The sequence below is a fragment of the Argentina silus genome (genome assembly GCF_951799395.1).
Source record: "Argentina silus genome assembly, chromosome: 21".
In the NCBI taxonomy this organism is placed as follows: domain Eukaryota; kingdom Metazoa; phylum Chordata; class Actinopteri; order Argentiniformes; family Argentinidae; genus Argentina; species Argentina silus.
Window position 1 is genome coordinate 7,324,901 of NC_139675.1, and position 17,833 is coordinate 7,342,733.

At 46.0% G+C, this 17,833-nt stretch overlaps 1 protein-coding gene across 1 annotated transcript; it reads right to left on the reverse strand.

Moving 5' to 3' along the window:
• Positions 1–850: 850 nt before the first annotated feature.
• On the reverse strand, positions 851–15,887 carry LOC310820990 (protein Dok-7-like; the record flags this gene model as incomplete). Its single annotated transcript, XM_083692835.1, has 12 exons — positions 851–1,742; positions 3,690–3,902; positions 4,235–4,387; positions 5,020–5,213; positions 6,330–6,382; positions 7,364–8,229; positions 8,610–8,717; positions 10,564–10,683; positions 12,692–12,892; positions 13,472–13,720; positions 15,671–15,716; positions 15,834–15,887. 12 exons carry the CDS (start codon positions 15,885–15,887, stop codon positions 1,594–1,596), a joined length of 2,406 nt encoding a protein of 801 aa, XP_083548961.1. The 3' UTR covers positions 851–1,593.
• Positions 15,888–17,833: the final 1,946 nt, after the last annotated feature.

Below are 17,833 nucleotides of genomic sequence, written 5' to 3' on the forward strand. Positions count from 1 at the left end.
ACTAACCCTAATAACTAACCACACTAACCCTAATAGACAATATGGAAGTGTTTACAAAGTATATCGAGAACAATTGTTAGAAACTCGATTCCTCGCATCCTTTCCTCCTTCAGCTTCTTTCTCATAAAGCAGTCGAGGAGAATATCTATGAGAAGGAACTGAGATCTTCTCCTTCAAAGCGATGTGAGTAGAAAGCAAGTGGAGGACGGAGGAGAGGACACGAGGAAGCAAGTGGAGGACAGAGGAGAGGACACGAGGAAGCAAGTGGAGGACGGAGGAGAGGACACAAGGAATCAAGTCTCTGGCAACTGAGAAAGGGCCCTCATCTGGCAGTGATGAGAAACACAAGGACAGGAACCGGCTCATCAGTGTTAAAGCAACTGCCTTGAAAGTGTGAACTAGACAAATAATTCATGATAAATCATTGTGGTATAAGAAAGAAAGATACAGTGCAGTATTCAGAATGACAATCGATCCATTGACAGGACAACAGCAGAGCAGGAAACACTAAGATTTGTGCCCTTAGGGTTTAACACATGGTTCAACTACTTTTTTGTTTATGTCTGTCATTTCATTGGTTCTTGTATTGCTCCTCTCAGTTATTAATTAAAATACAAACATTTTATCACAAATAAAGAACAACCTTAAACGACAGGGATGCTTTACTGACGAACAGAGCTGGTTCAGCTGAGTCTGCACTGCCAAGGGCACATCACAAGTATTTATTACCCAGAGAATATAGCCAAGTTGTCTTTTATTTTGCTTCAGAAAAAGTATAATGTAAAAAATAAAAAAAGCACATTGCATTTCATAATATCACATAATCTCAGAGAACATGTATGAGCTCCGTCACGCCATATATATATATATATATATATAAATATATCCAGTCTTGGAAGCCAGTCTGGATGAGAAATGTAACAGAAAGTATTGTTTTTAATGTAACAGAAAGTATTGTTTTTAATGTAACAGAAAGTATTGTTTTTAATGCGAAATGAAGGTTGTTGCATTGGAAACATGCACTCAAACAGTCCTAGGGGAGATGTAGACACCTTTTTTTAACGACAACGTACGATTGGATGACTCATCTAACTTTGACAGATCATTGTCATGGCAACGTCAAAATGTCTAAATCACAACTCTCCTTTCAACAGATTTCTTTCATTAGCCGATACGAAACACAGCCAATAGGCTTTAGAGCACAGCTAGCTCACAGTACTGAGCCAGGTGTCATGTCTGCTTCTGCTCCCTGTCAGAACTTTTTACAGGCTGTGTAATAACTACCTATTTACAGGCTGTGTGTAATGATAACTACCTATTTACAGGCTGTGTGTAATAACATATTTACAGGCTGTGTGTAATGATATCCTATTTACAGCTGTGTGTAGCGATAACCTGTTTACAGGCTGTGTGTAATGATAACCTATTTACAGGCTGTGTGTAATGATAACTACCTATTTACAGGCTAATGTGTAATGATATCCTATTTACAACTGTCTTCTCTCCCCTGTGCGTGCGTGTCAGGCATGTGCGTGTGTGTGCCAGGTGTTTGAGAGTGCGTGTGTGTGCCTGCTTGTGTCAGCTGTGAGTGTGTCAGGTGTGTGCCAGGTGTGCGCCCCCCCTCCTCCTCTGCTCTAGCTCGGCCAGTCTGTCCTCTCTCCCCTGAGCGTGCTCCGCCCCGACTCTCTGGGCTGTCTCCGTGGCACCGATGTCGATGTGGGCGTACCTGGTGGAGCCCCCTCCTGATTGGACAAGACAGACAAACAGAATATGATCCGGCCATGACAGACTTCCACACCAGTTGCTACACCACTGACACACACACACGATCATGACAGCACGGCCCAGGACAGGTGAGCTCTGCAAAGGGTGGTACGCCTGGCAGAAAAGACCCCCCCTCTCCATGTCCTGTACACCAGGAGGTGTAGGACCAGAGCCTACAGGATAATGAAGGACCCTCACCACCCGAAAAAACGGACTGTTCCAGCTGCTGCGGTCAGGCAAACGCCTTCGCTGTCATGCAGCAAGAACAGAGAGGCTTAGACTGAGTTTCTTCCCCCATGCCATCAGGATCATCAACGATGACCCCACCAGTGCCCCCCTCAAGTCACTCACACACACTCACTGACATCATAACACACATAAATATCCATTGCAAACTCATCTTCCACTGTAATTATCTGTGCTGTCAACCTGTCACTGCCATTGTATATAGCCATTCCATTGTGTACATTGCTTCACCGCTGTTTATATTGTTTATACTGGTTTTATTTTTTATTATTTCTATTTTATTTTAAAACGTATTGTTGCACTACTCTGTGGCACTGTCACTTTTGCATTTCACTGCATACTTGTATGCACGTGACAAATAAAGAATCTTGAATCTTGAGGTGTGCCAGGACGGCCTGGCCTGGATGTCTATCTGTATGGGGAGCTGGGACCAACACAGCAGGCATCCTAATATACTCTTGCATCACTTGCATCAAGGTGCTGAGAGCCATGGAGGCTGTCCTGATATGATCCGTCAATTTGTACAGCAAGACAACACCAAAATAAACCACGGGGAATGGAACTACGTGGCCTCTGAAACAGAGACAAAGTGTCCGTTAACACGCTTGACAGCCAAGACACAAGCAGAGCTTTTTGACGGACGCAGCTGATTAGGACACCAGCTCTCGCAGCTCTCTAGAACCAGGACCCACTGCAGCTCTCTAGAACCTGGACCCACTGCAGCTCTCTAGAACCAGGACCCACTGCAGCTCTAGAACCTGGACCCACTGCAGCTCTCTAGAACCTGGACCCACTGCAGCTCTCTAGAACCTGGACCCACTGCAGCTCTCTAGAACCTGGACCCACTGCAGCTCTCTAGAACCTGGACCCACTGCAGCTCTCTAGAACCAGGAGTGAGGATCACAGATGTAGAGTCTAATAATAGCTATTCCATACAATAATGATGCTCTATTTATTCACTAAGTTGCTGTCCTGTGTTTCTATTGCCGTATTAACTCTTTAATGCATGGTGTTGCATACAGGCAGCTGTGTCTTTAAACACCTGGTAAAATGTCTGAACATGACCAATGCACAAAAGGATCCTAATAAACACTTCTAGCACCTTCTGGCGGCCGATTGTTACACTGTCAAAAGTTTTCGCTGAAAAATGGCGGAAATACGGAAATTCTGCTCCTCCGAAAAAGAATCTGATGTAGTCAAAAAGGTTTCTGAAAGTCAATGAATGCAAAATACTCAGATGTCCAGTATATTTTGGAAGAAAAATATTACATTTTTGGCTAAGGGTTAACCCTAACCCTATAGTCACTTGAAATACTAATGTTGTGCTAACGTTGCGTAAACACAACATCAGGCGTTAAGTAGTGTAATCACACATTCATGCTTTGTATCGGCCATCTTGTAAAATAATATAAAGGCAACTCTCATTTCATAACTGACATGATTAGTCCATAACACTAGCTTAGGGAAGTACTATTGCACACATATGCATATAAGAGAAAAGTCGTTTTAGACGATTTAGCAACAGTCAAAGCAGACAAACAAAGTAGGCCTCAGCCAAAAAAACCAGCCGAGCAGAGTAAAAAAAAAACATTTTGAGGCAACATGAAGCGGAAAAGCCAAAAGTGAAGCGAGTAGAGGGAAACATTGAGCCAAAATGGCCGTCTAAGGATTGTTCTTACTGGGTCTGCGCAGCTGCAAAGAGTTACCTCTCACTGCAGTGGTGGGGCTGGAAACTGCAAATGCACTGGGCTCCAGCAGGTCCAGCTCCATGTAGAGGAGCTCTCTGCTAGCCTTAGCCGCGGGGCTAAAGGGGATGTTGACGTAGTTCACACTGTCGTTGAGAGGTCTGTCCAATGACAGGGAGGCATCCTGGGGAGAGGTGAAGAAGCTCCCTGAAAGCAAAAGAAACACTCATGTCAGTCATACAAACACTAAGGGGCTTTATACTACAGGACCGACCCGAACCATACTGGGCTGGCTCAGACACTTGTTTTCACATTGTCCTTTCCAGCATTGTAAAAGCAACAAGTGGTGTGGGTTTGTGGGTTCAGAGGAGTGAGCAGGCTGCTTGTCAGTTGTTCTCACCTGAGACAAGGTCTGTCCCTGTGATAACAGACACACACACCTGAGAGCAGGCTGGTTGTCTGTTGATCTCATCTGAGATGGAGGTCTCTCTCGCACTCTCTCACACACACACACACACACACACACACACAGACCTCACCTGAGATGGAGTTCTGCCTGTGGAGCGTCAGTCTGCCTGGAGGGGGTGTGCCTATAGAGAGGGTAACGTCACTCCTCTCCACCCTTCGGCCCTCCGTACCCTCACCCCCCACGCCACCTCTGCCCCCCTCCTCCCTCCGTGCCGGGGGTTGGTCTAGGAAACAGGGTAAATGTATGGTCAGACATGCATAGGGTCCCTCAGGACCCACTCCCAGATGTAAACTTTACACATTGAGGAGACAATCAAATGACTAATCTCTGGCACATTTGGACATGCCATATTACTGGATAAATGGTCAAGTCAGTTTGGAGTGTATTGAGACTATGATAATGCAGGAGGCGTTAGAAGCCGTGATTTAATAATGATAATGTCACGGTTAAATCACCTATTATGATATTCCTCGTAGATTCGTGTATCATGTTCCCTTGACAACGTTTGTAGTTTGGGAACTATATTTCTCAGGGGAGGGCAGAAACCACCACAATCTATCACAAAATAAATACCTCAAGCATTGTGTTTTTGTCACAATTTTCTGATTTGTTGTGTAACCGTTGTGTGTTAGCAATAATGCCCTCAAGGCTGTGGTTTATAGTCAATATTGTCACTTGGTAGGATGTTAGCCCAACAACTCCCCCCTACCCATGACAAAATTGAGGATAGATTACAGCCTTTCTGGCATTAATGCTCATTCAATTCCATTATACTGGAAAAAATAATACATTTAAAATATAAAATGTGGGATTTTGCACTTTGTAACGGAACCCTTCACATGCAGACAGACGCACCTGGCTTGGGTGTCGAGGGTGACAGTCCTGCCAGTGATGAGCTGCTTCCCTGTGGAGAAGCACAGGCGGTTAGATCTCTGAGCCCAACAAAGGTCTTTGACAGAAACGTTGCACTTATTAAACTGATTCGCTTGCAAGCAGAGGCGCTGCGGGAGCCAATTTTCTCTACTTCTAGTCTGACCTCTCCTTCACACCTGTTGCAGAGAGACCACTTAAGGTGTGTAGCAGCCTTTTAGGTTGTTAGTTCTGACATCAGTATACATCTGAGCCACAACCACATCTCAAGGTCATCCTTTGCTTCCTGTTCTTTATTTTAATATCCATGTCTTTGCTTTTGTAAGGCCCTTGGTGCGCCTGGATGCATACACTTTAATGAACACAAGGCTTCTCTCTCTGTGAAGATTATTATTCACTTAAACCGTCAGGTACACACAAGTGGAGGCTGTTGGAGGCAGAAATCCGAGGACGGGCTCATTGAAATGCATGGAATGAGAAATGGTATCAAACACATTACAATGAGCCCGTCCTCCAATTTGTACCTCCACCAGCCTCCCCTGGTACACTCTCTGCTAGACAGAACCCTCCCACAACTTCCCTTCTCCTCGTCAACTCATCCCCTTCAGAATAAGAGTCCCCATATAAAACTGCCTCACTTTTTTTGACAAGTGAAGGAAGCACCGTGAGAGGGGTCGGGAACTGATGACAAACCTGATTGGTCACTCTATTTACCAACGGGGAAGAACAGGCGATTATGGACGGACATGCAGCACTCAGCGTTTCAGTCACACCAGATGAGTGATGAATTGTGGATAGGGGGGAGGAAGGGATGGAAAGACAGTATGAAAGGACATGAAAGAAGGGTAGAAGGAAGGAAGGAAGGAAGTAAGGAAGAAAGGAAGGAAGGAAGGAAGTTGTTTGGAAGTGTTCGGACAGGGCCCAGGTGTTGTACCCCTGGAATCAGACTGCACTTTGCTTCGTTTCACTTCCATGGATACAAGTCTAGAAATGAAGAGTTACATTCCAATAGGCAATACTCTATACATCCATTAGCTTGTTGACATGTTATATGCATCATAACATAATCGAAATCAAGATGGATTACAACTTCAAGAATATGCAAAGAATATTAAACAAATAACAACCTAACTATTGTACATTGAAATGTATCATAAAGGGTTTGTATGTGTTGCCAGCAATGATTTTATGGAACTGCAACTCTTTTCTTTTATGGTGGATCGACAGTTTTGACCTCAGATGGCACCGTTAAACACCAGGTGACAGGGGTTCCTACGGGTGACAGGGGTTCCTACGGGTGACAGGGGTTGCTACGGGTGACAGGGGTTGCTACGGGTGACAGGGGTTGCTACGGGTTACAAACAGAGGTACACATCTCTATCTCTGAGAGCTTTGCTGTATCATTACTTTCATAATAAATAAATCCAATTAATAAATAAATCAATCAAAGTGAAATGAAGCCAAATGGAGTCTGGTTTTGGGGTTATAGAACTTGTTACATCTGAGAGAGGAGATTTATCAATTGGGATTTAATTTTATTTGGTTAAAATGAATTGACAACTGTGTTGAATTTTCAATAAAATAACACAAAAATAATTGGTTAAAAATAATGAAAGTGTGTTACGTTGAATTATCAATAAAAAGATGTTAAAAAAAGATATGTGGATTCTCAAGCATTAGCCCAAACTGTCAATGAACACTACCACATCTTACCTGCTGTGGAACATATCTTTTCTTAGCTGAGAACCATTGCTCATGGGTAATGTAGTTTCGATTTAAACAATGATTGCACTGGAGGGGGAGAAATGTGCCAAGGAGGCGGAGTTAAACAACAAGGATGCCAAAACAGTAAACATGGGGTTTAAACCAGGGTTCAAATGACACAATAACCATTTGGGGGGGGCCTATGTAGATCATTTTGACTGACTGTTTAAGGGGGGGTCCACATTGATATTTACATTTGTATTGTGGGGGGGCACTGATTTGCTTATACCCTCCCAAACCCCCCTGTAATTTGAATCCTGACCCATGAGAGAGAGGAATGGGTGTCGCAGGGCATCACCATCCTCACCAAACACACACACACACACCTTGTTTCTCTACAGACAAGAACACCTCACTGAAGGGGAACATGACATGAAGTCTGTGTGTTCTAGACTTCAACAACACTGTGATGGAGAACAATGAGACATCTGTGTGTTCTTGACTACAACACTATGATCCTCATGTTCCAGGAACAGTTCCAAACATGTGGAGAGTGAAACAAAGCTTAACCAGAGGCACAACAACAACAACAACAACAACAACAACATGTGAACAGTTCCGTTACCTGAATTCCTCCACATACAGGACAGCCTGGTAGCCGCAGGGATCTGATAGTGCACCTCTCAACACTGTCCACTGGGGGCGCCATCTCACTGCCCCAGGAGGCCTGACGCAGAGCAGGCCCAGCCCATTGTAGAGAGGGGTCTGAGGGGGTATCACTGCCTCCACCTCCACCCCCATCTCCACCCCCACACGTCCTCCTGTCCTGGGCCCACTGGGGTGCCCCTCCCTGGGCTAGTGTCGGGTCCTGTAGCGACAAGCTCTGGAGCAGGTTCCTGGGGGTGTCGTAACGCAGTCTGAGGTTGGGGACCTGGTATTCCTCCGCCTGCCTCCGGGGGGCGCTAGACCCAGTCCTTGAGGGGCAGGAGCAGGGAGCAGCAGGACTGAGATCTGAGGGAACTAATGACAAAGGGGGTGGAGGGGGAGGGAGTGGTGGCGGAGGAGGGGGGAGACTAAGCAGAGATCCAAACTCCTCCCCTCCTCCCTGACTGGCTGTGTCCAGACTCCCTGTACAGGAAGAGAAGCTCCCGGAGTAAGACGATTGGCTCCCGGTGGCGATTCCGATTCCACTGTCCAATGAGCTCTGCCGTCCGCTGTCATGGAGACCTCGCAACCGTGCCTGATCAGAGGACGGGCGAATCACTGACCCTCCCATCATAGCTGCGTATAGACGTTCGTCCGGATTGTTTGAGATTTTTGGGGTGGGAGGGGCTGACACAGTCTCGGAAGACGAGAGGTTTGGTCTGGTTGATGGTTCCGCCCATAATGGGAGGCGGCTTCCATAGCTTGTATCTGAGTGGCTGGAAGAGGAGCTGGAGATGCTGCTGTGGTCGTCCCCGGCAACAGAAGTACTGCAGCTGGAGGTGGAGGCTGGAGAGGAAAGGGTTAACTCCATTTATTGATTATTAAGTTATTGATTTACAGATTAATTGGTGAGAAATGGGTTGTGTGATGAACTGAGCACACAGAATACATTGTTTGAAAGTTTCATAGTGATTGTGACCTACTACATATTGCAGGTTGAGAATGGCTGTAAAGGATACAACTGGTGACTAAATTCATTCGTCAGGTGCTACTTTAAACAGTATCATACACAAGCTAGGCTTCAACTCTGGAACTTTGCATGATAATTGATCGATTAGTGACTTAGTAACAGTTAATGCCTGTGTAGGAAGCCTGTCATACCTGTGCTGCTCTGTCTGCTGCATTGACACACACACACACACACACACACACACACACACACACACCTGTGCTGCTCTGTCTGCTGCAGTGAGACAGCATACTGAGTCTCCTCTCCAGCTCTGACGCCTCATGGTTAATCCTCTCCTCTGAGGACGATGCGCTAGCACTGGGATCTGCTACGGACACACACACACACACACACACAGGGAAGAATAACAAGCTTCATAACCTGGCTGGATTAGCAAGAACAGCAGCAGCAAAAGCCTCAAATCTCTAAGCATGAAGAACACACACACACACACACACACACACACACACACACACACACACCTCTGACAATCCTCTCAAAAGGCCTCCAACTACTCTAGTCTATGCTACACATCTTTTAATTATAAAACTCTACTTCGAAGGGAAACACAATCCAAGTATTCTATGTTAATAAAGAATACACATCTGTATGTACAGTAAATAATAACCTGACACAGGAGCTACATACAAGCTACATACGATCACAATTAAATCACTTACATTTAATCACATATTGATGCCTCCAAGACCCTGTCCTCTCCTTCCTCTCTAAGATTAGTAGCATCGTGTGTGTGTGTGTGTGTGTGTGTGTGTGTGTGTGTGTGTGTGTGTGTCACCATGTCTTCCTATCCACCATGTCAAAGCCTCTCGCCTCGCGCCTGCCCGCAAATTTATAGGTGTCTAGGATACGGTTACACACACCATCACAAGTCGCTGTGGCCTGCCGAAGACGCCATGTAGTGTAAGACCCTGCCAAGCCACACACCTAAGGCAAGACCCAGCACATTTACAGGTGTGTGTGTATGTGTGTGTGTGTGTGTGTGTGTGTGTGTGTGTGTGTATATAAGAGAATAAGATAAATTGGGGTGGTGGTGGGGGGTGTCAAGAACCTAATCCAAATTACTCTGGTGCTACTGTAGGCTAGTAGCGTGGTGGCTAATGCTAACACTCACAGACAGCAGGTTTGTTCGCTCTGTAACTCAGGGTGTCCGCTAACGGCTAAAGCTAACGCTAATTATAGCACCTTCACAGCACTGAATGTCTCCGGATAAAAACAGGCTGTGTGAGTGTGTGTGTGAGTGTGTGTGTGAGTGTGAGTGTGTGTGTGTGTGGCTACAGTGTCAGAGCTCTCAGGAGACACCTGAGACATAAAAACACTGGAAGCTTTCCAGAGACGAAGGAGAGAGAGGGTGATCTGACAAGTTGTGTCGTTTCAAATCAACTGCTAAACTCGTCCAAATGTGGGGAAGTGTTCAAAGTGTGTCAGAGAGGAAAGTACATGGGGGGGGGGTGTGTGAGAGAGAGAGAGGGAGGGATAGTGGAGGGAGAGGGGGGGATAAGAGAGAGAGAAAGAAAAACAGGGAGAGATAGAGGGGGGAGGGAAGGATTGTCATGAGAGAGAGAGAGAGAGAGAGAGAGAGAGAGGGGGGGGAAAGGATTGTTGTTCTATAATGGTGTCAGATGCTGCCGTTCTCCCCTCCACTTTCACTAAGCCCCGTCTCCACATGTGAGGCCTTCTCAGAAACGCCTGTGAGGAAACGCAATAGCGCACAGACACACAGACACACACACACACACACACACACACACACACAGACACACACACACACACACAGGGCCCCTTAATCCACACTGTGACCCCAGAGGGCTTTGAGCATGTGATGCCATCAAGCCTGGCGCCCAACCCGCATGCATGCGCACACCAACACACACATGTCAGGCGTACACACACACACACATCAACACCAACCATACACAAAGCCTCATTCCTTGGTAAGGAAAAGGTTATCTAGCCATGTGTTGGTTGTAATTTTAGAAGTGTGAGGTCCATTAACTCAGGTCTCTGTAGAAACAGCTGAGGAGGAGAACACACCAACCACTGAGAGAACCACCAGTTAACAGAGATAGGCAGGTGTAGGGGTGTGTGTGTGTGTGTGCGCCCACGTATGTGTGTGTGCCTACGTGTGTGTGTGTGTGTGTGTGTGTACCCACCTGGCAGGGCAGGCTTGAGGCCACAGGGCCCTCTACTTGGGGAGATGCCTCTGACAATACAGTCAAACAGGAAACTGATCTGTTCCCCTTCTGAACACGACAGGAAGAACACCCCTGCCCCTGAGAGAGAGAGAGGGAGGGAGAGACAGGCACTGTGTTAGACCAATGAGATTGAAGAGAGACTTCTTCATGAACAAGGCTAGGTAGTATCATACTGTAGGGTTGTGAGAGGTGGTGACGGCCCTTCATGACGTTTAAATAAAGTTATACATCTTTCAATTCCATCTGTTCCTATTCCTGTATCATGGGAAGAGTCCATTACAGAGTCTAAAAGTCCAAGGACGGACCGCCAAACTGTTTTGTTCAAGAACATGACATTGTTAATACAAGAGACCGATACAGGATATTTGGGTCCGTTATTGATACCAATTTATGGGAGACAAAATTAACCGATATATATATTGGGGCGCACGCACTCTCACAGCTCCCCAGAGTGCTCTGAAGGGGGTAGGGAGGTAATGTAAGGAGTTGAAGGAGGGAGATAGGTTAGGTAAGGAGCTGAAGGAGGGAGGGGGGTATGGAGGGGGAGGTATAGTTGGCACAAGTGTTTTTGCCAAGATCAGTAGACTTGACAGGCATCCAAAGTATCTAATGCACCCTATGTGTGCTTGTGCTGACGTGTGTGAGTGTGTGTGTGTGTGTTTACTGCCTTGTGCCTCCAGGAGACAGATGAAGACGTGAAGAGCTGATAAGTCCCAGGACATCCGCCCCCCTGAGCTCAGCCACGCATGCACACACACACACACACACTTTCTCCCTCTATCCAACACACACACACACACTTTCTCCCTCTATCCAACACACACACACACACACACCAGCCGTACTGAAGGCTGCTGGGTAGGATGGTGATTGTGTGGGGGAGAGGCGGGCAGTGCTGATTGGCTGTGATGACATGGGGGGTGTGGTATTTATAGCTGCTCTTCATTAGAATGATGAAACCCAACGCTGCGGACCTCACAGTTATTCCTGTAAGGCCCATGTGTCTCTTCTTCACTGAAACACACACACACACACACACACACACACACACACACACACACACACACACACCTCTACCACTAAGGGAGACAGTTAGGGGAACCTAGCACAGACACATGAAAACAAGCACCGCTAAGCAGCTTGTCAAAAGTTCTGACTCCACAATGCTTCTCTAAACAAAAACAAGTAAAAACCACTGAAACACTGAATTTGGGAAGAATCTGCTAGAACTCAATACCTAGGCTAATCCAAGATAGCAACACACACACACACACACACACACACACACACACACACACACACACACACACACACACACACAGTGCTCCCCCCCCATAAAACTGCCTTTCGTTCCCCACATACCAGCTGGACATTCAGAGAATACAGGCTACGCTGCCAACACACGGACCAGACGAACGCATTTTAAATACATTTATAAACATATCTGACATAGCTGGCCTCTCAGGTTGCCTGTGAACACCGTCACGGACGTCAGGAGGCCTCAGTGTCTGGAGGTGTGTGTTCTACAGAGACGTCAGGAGGCCTCAGTGTCTGGAGGTGTGTGTTCTACAGAGACGTCAGGAGGCCTCAGTGTCTGGAGGTATGTGTTTTATAGAGACACGTGTAACACTCAAAGTGGAGGGTAATTGAGAGACAAAGAGAGAGACAGGACAGACAGAGAGGGACGCAGAGAAGCAGGGAGTAGGTGAGGAAGACAGAGAGCGAAAGACAGGTGGAAGGTAGAGAGACAGGAAGGAAGACTGGATGAATGGCAAACAGAGAGGGAGAACACAATGTTTGCAGAAACAACCCTAACCAAAAGTCTGTCCTCACGTCTTCCTTTCTCGTTTCCTTCTCAAAACACAGTGGAGGAGAAGATCTAGGTTCCTGCCCTGAGGGGTTCTCCTCCAGTGGGTTTTAAGAAGGAAACGAGGAGAGAGGAAAGAGATGAGGAGAGAAGACAAGGAATAGAGGAAAGACTGTTGGGATGCACCCACTAAACTCAAACACAAGCTCTTCCTCCCCCTCCTCCTACTCCCCCCCTCCTGCCCCCCCCCTCCTCTTATTCCTCTTCCTCTGTACTTACAGTAACCACAGCGAGTCCCGCCCTCAAACACAAAGCCATTGGGAACGGCGCCATAGCGACGCAGGTCCGACAGCTTCCACTGGCCAATGATGGCCGGGGGGAGGTCTCGGGTGAGGACCAATAGGTCGTTGCATAGGTGGAGGGAGGCGGGACCACTCTCCAGTTTGGTACCGGGCTGAACGGCAACACTGAACCTGTGGACTGAGAGAGAGAGAGGGAGGGAGGGGGGGGAGAGTGAGAGAGAGAGAGGGAGGGAGGGGGGGGAGAGTGAGAGAGAGAGAGGGAGGGGGGGGGAGAGAGAGAGAGAGAGAGGGGGGGGGAGGAGGGGGAGAGGGGTAGGAGGAGGGAGGGAGAGGGGGGGGGGGAAACAAAGACAATTGCCTGCATATGTGATCAGCATTGATGACAGACTGATAGAAGCTGATTAGTTATACTTCAGTTCTTTTACCTTGTCTCTCAATTTCTCTTCCATATTTGCACAAGTGTGTTATTTTCCTCATGTTCATTACCGATCATAAATGCTTAAGCTAATGTGAGCAACTGAAGCATAGCACTAGCTTTGTTATCAAGAAAATGAAGACACACACAGGAAATATGGAAGAGAAATTAAGAAATAAACTGAAGCATACTGAATGATGTTTATTTGTTTATGCACGTGTGCACACACACACACACACACACACACAGACACACACACATACAGACAGACACAGACACAGACACAGACACAGACACAGACACAGACACAGACACAGACACAGACACAGACCACCACCCTACCTTCCCCTAGGCTGTATCTGAGGCGAGCATCCCAGGCGAGGAGGGCCTCCCTGCTGTCGAAGCCCAGCGCCACGACCCGGCCCAGGCAGAGGATGGTGAGGGTGTAGCAGACCCCGTCGTACCCCAGGCCAGGCTCCAGACCACAGATACCCTCCAGAGTCACCTGGAGCCTCTCTCTGTGGCTCCGGGAGCCCCCACCCCCCCGGGCCCCCCCACCCCTGTCCTTGAACACCTGTAGAGACAGACAGTCTGGAAAAAAGAGAGGGATAACTAAGTTATACATCATAGAGCCTTGACTCATTTTGTGCCGGGGGTGAATAAAGTCACCCAAATTGTCAACATTCTAGAGTCCCATGGATGACTTTATTCACCAAAAATGCAGGAATGATTGTGCTTAATTTTGTAGCCAATCAAAGTATTGTTGCTAGGTAAATACCACATAAAACACTTGACACTCTAGGTGGTGAGTGTTCCGGAATACTTTGGCAGTGAGTGAGTAAAAGAACTCTCCTGTGCTGGTTGGGATATGATCACATCCTCCTTTCCTGCACTGTTACATCAATAGTCAGTTATTAATCAGTTATTCATCGTTTGTTTACAAAGACTGAAATTACAAACAAAAACACATACAATGTTGTTACACAACGTAGACTTGGGGTTATAGTGGGGTGAAACTGAAGCCAGAGCATCGGCCTCCATAGCCCTGACCATGGAGTCGAAACATTTCGCAACATGCCGGTTGGGTAACCATAGTTCTCCCCGCCGCCATCCTCAAAGTACAAATAGAACGACGGGACTCTCCCTCTACCCCCACTGCAAGGTGCAAAATGTTGTTCTCAAAATATCACAATTTTAATAGCATTGGAATTTCATTCAAATTGCACTGTGTAACTGAAATTGCATGCAAATAAATTGCACGCAATCAAAATCTGCAACTTTTATTGCATCACGTTTCTTCGTGTAACCCTGGCTTTACAGGAGGAATTTATAAGTTATATTCTTCAAGAATTGAATAGAAGGATATTTTACAAATTGAATGTTAAGATATGGCGTCAATGTTGGATTAAGCCAGAATTTAGTAGGTACTAGGTTGGTTGTTCTCCATATCTCCGAATGCTAACGCTAACACTTACCTAGCTAAACCAAACAGACCTTGAAGTTAAACCTGTACGCGTCCTTAGAAACGTATTCCAATACTTCGATTCTCTCTTCCATTTCAAATATATACTTTTTTTGGGTTTCATATCGAAATAAAGCCATTAAGTTTGAGTAAATGTATCAAACTTTACCGCTCTAGTGGGGGTCTATAGGTGAAGCGGAGCCTACAAATTGTACACAGGTGCGTCTATTAAGTCCCGCCCCTAGCTGCAGAGCGCAGCGTCACATGATTGGTTGTTTGTATGCTATGATTGACATAGAGGCCGGGAATGGGGAATTGACGGGGAAACGAATCATCCGAGGCGTTTTGAGTGACTGTGTGAAGGACGTCGACATTCTTTTTCACATTTCTTAATCATGATGATTCAATCTCTCAAAAACTCAATGAGAGTTTGTGTGTGTGTGTCTCTCTCTCCATACAGCTGTTATAGCAGCCCCTAAAACAACGGAGTGATCCTGGATCACAGCTGCAGACTGTATTAAACAATGCTCCTAGACTACACACACACACACACACACACACACACACACACACACACAGTGCAAGCAAATACTACATGCTATACTATAAAAACGATATGGTAAGCTACTTGGAATTATGTAAGAGCACTTGCCTATCATGTCTGATAATGAACACGTTTTCAGAGCTCGAACTATTAACCTTGCAAAAGTCAAACGTTGCATCTAAAACACCCATGCACATTTCATAAAATAAGCCATGGACTCAACAATCAAACATAAGGATTAAACGTATTTTCTTTTAAGTCTCGACTACTGCGGAACAGCCACACGTGTAACTGTGTAGTCGAGTGAAATGTGCGGTATGCGCTCTGGTGGCACGTCGCCCAATGTCGAATTGACAAGTTGCGATTACTTTAATTCCTGAAAATCAGAGCGCTAAGTGTTGAAAGATTAGAATAAACCTTTAATGTAATCATGCAGGAAGTAGGCTAATATCACTGAGGATATGATAGCGGCTTCTTGAACCATGACAAGAGATAGTTGGTTACGTTACAAATATAGAAGCGGTTTGCCACATACCAGCGACCGGCGATGGCTTCCGAAGAGCGACCCATCGGCTCTTCCACTGTGAAGAAGTAAAAGAAAATATAACAAATAAGAAGATAAATCGCCCTGGTTAGTCCCTAATCGTTGATATACACTTTAGAAACGTTTAGAGTTGAAAAACTAATTTCATATTAACCTTTTTTCCATCTCTGAATTTAACATGTCCTTCCACGACAACTGTATCCGTCATCTTCTGTCATGGTTCCGAACAGCTGTGTGTGTGTGTGTGTGTGTGTGTGTGTGTGTGTGTGTGTGTGTGTGTGTGTGTGTGTGTGTGTGTGTGTGCATGTCTACCCGACGCGGCCCCGTTCCCTACAGTGTGTGTGTGTGGGGGGGGTCATTTTCAAAATAACTTTTTCGGACACGACTCTCTCCCCGGCAAACACGCCACTCAGGCGGGGAGAGAGACGAACCACCCACCGCGGGTCTTGCCATGAGTTAGTCCAGTTGTTAGCCTGTGTCAGGGGTGATTATTTACAATGTAGCCAATTCAATTAAACGTACATAACAGGAATACCTTAACTCACAGCGCTGGCACGCCGTCTAGGTCTCAGACGGGATAAAGACAAGCCTATTGATACTAATTTAATTATTTCTTCATGAATGCTATCATTTCAGACTGTTTTTTATTCAGTGGTAGTTTACTTGTGTTTTATTACATACACACTTTAAAATGGCCACGTTGTTGCCATCATGTCACCGAATAAAATACAAATAATATCTTAAATGTGGACATTTTGTGTGAGAAAAATAATTTATTTAACTTATATAAATTGAATTGATTTCCAGTGTTGAGCAGGAATACAGGTGACATTGTTGTATTAGAAGGGTACATCAGTAGGATGAGGATCTTGAATTGACTGAATTTAATTGTCAATTCTATTTCAAGTCAATTCCAGAAAGTTAACTGGAATTCCAATTCTTAATGTTCCTTATTGCAAAAACATGGACGAAATATGGAATTAGAATTTCAGTCTACCTCCTACATTGACTGAATTGAAATGGAATTTACCCCAATCTGTAGATACTCCCCTAAATCTAATGATGAGGAAAGGGTCTTAAATCAGTGATACAGTTCCCTCCATAAGTATAACAATGGGTCCCTGTCCCAATACTTACCTCTGTAAGTATTGGGACATTGTAAAAGGACGTGCTGCGCTGGAATGGAGGGGAATGGGAGAGAGTAGCATCACTGGCAACAACACCATTTCACATGTCTCTCTCTCTCTCTCTCTGTTCATCTCACTCTCCCCCTCTCTCTCTCCTCCATCTCTGCCCATCTCTCTCTCCCTCTCCCTCTCTCTTTCCTCCATCTCTCTCTTGATCTCTACTCTGTCCATCAGTCCCTTGAAGAGCATCAACAGGCAAAGCAACAACATACTGTCAAAGAGATGGAACCAGGGATGTAATTATACAAAAGCAACAGGGGGGTAAACCCTGAAAACCATGGATCGATCAGGTCGGTATAATGCCAATAACATTGACCTAGTCCTAGCAGAAATGATGGGTGAACCATATTCACCCAAATAACAAGGTGGGTAAACTGAGTTGACTACATCACTGGTTGACACACATGTTAAACACTGATCCTGGACCTGTACAGCCAGGGAGAGGAGAGGCTCAGTGGGTCAGCTCGACAGGCCAGTGTAAAAGTATGAACACACTGAAGTACCACAGATGCAAAGTCATCATAAAGTTAATCATTGGTGCTTTCTGTAACACAGTCACTGTGGCTGGATTGGTTGAGGATATCTGAACAAGTCGTGTGGTTGGTTAGACCAAGATTACACAAAGATACGAGTCCAAACTGCAATATACAGTATATATACACACCAGGGGAGGCTGGTGGAGGTAGACATTGGAGTGTTCAATACCATTCCTCATTTCAGCCCGTCCTCTGATGTCTACCTCCACCAGCCTCCCCTGGTTTCTCCAGTACACCACATCTTCTCTAAAACAACAACAGATTCTGGTTGTTCCACATTCCAGCATCTGCCTGGCCGCCACAGGCAGTCAGCAGGACAGCTAAAATAGGGATCCTCCTCAGCTAGGGGTCCTCACACAAAGGTAGCCTTGACCTTGCTCCTGTCCGCCTCCCGGCTCTGTTCTGATTGGACCTGGGCCGTGACGACGGAG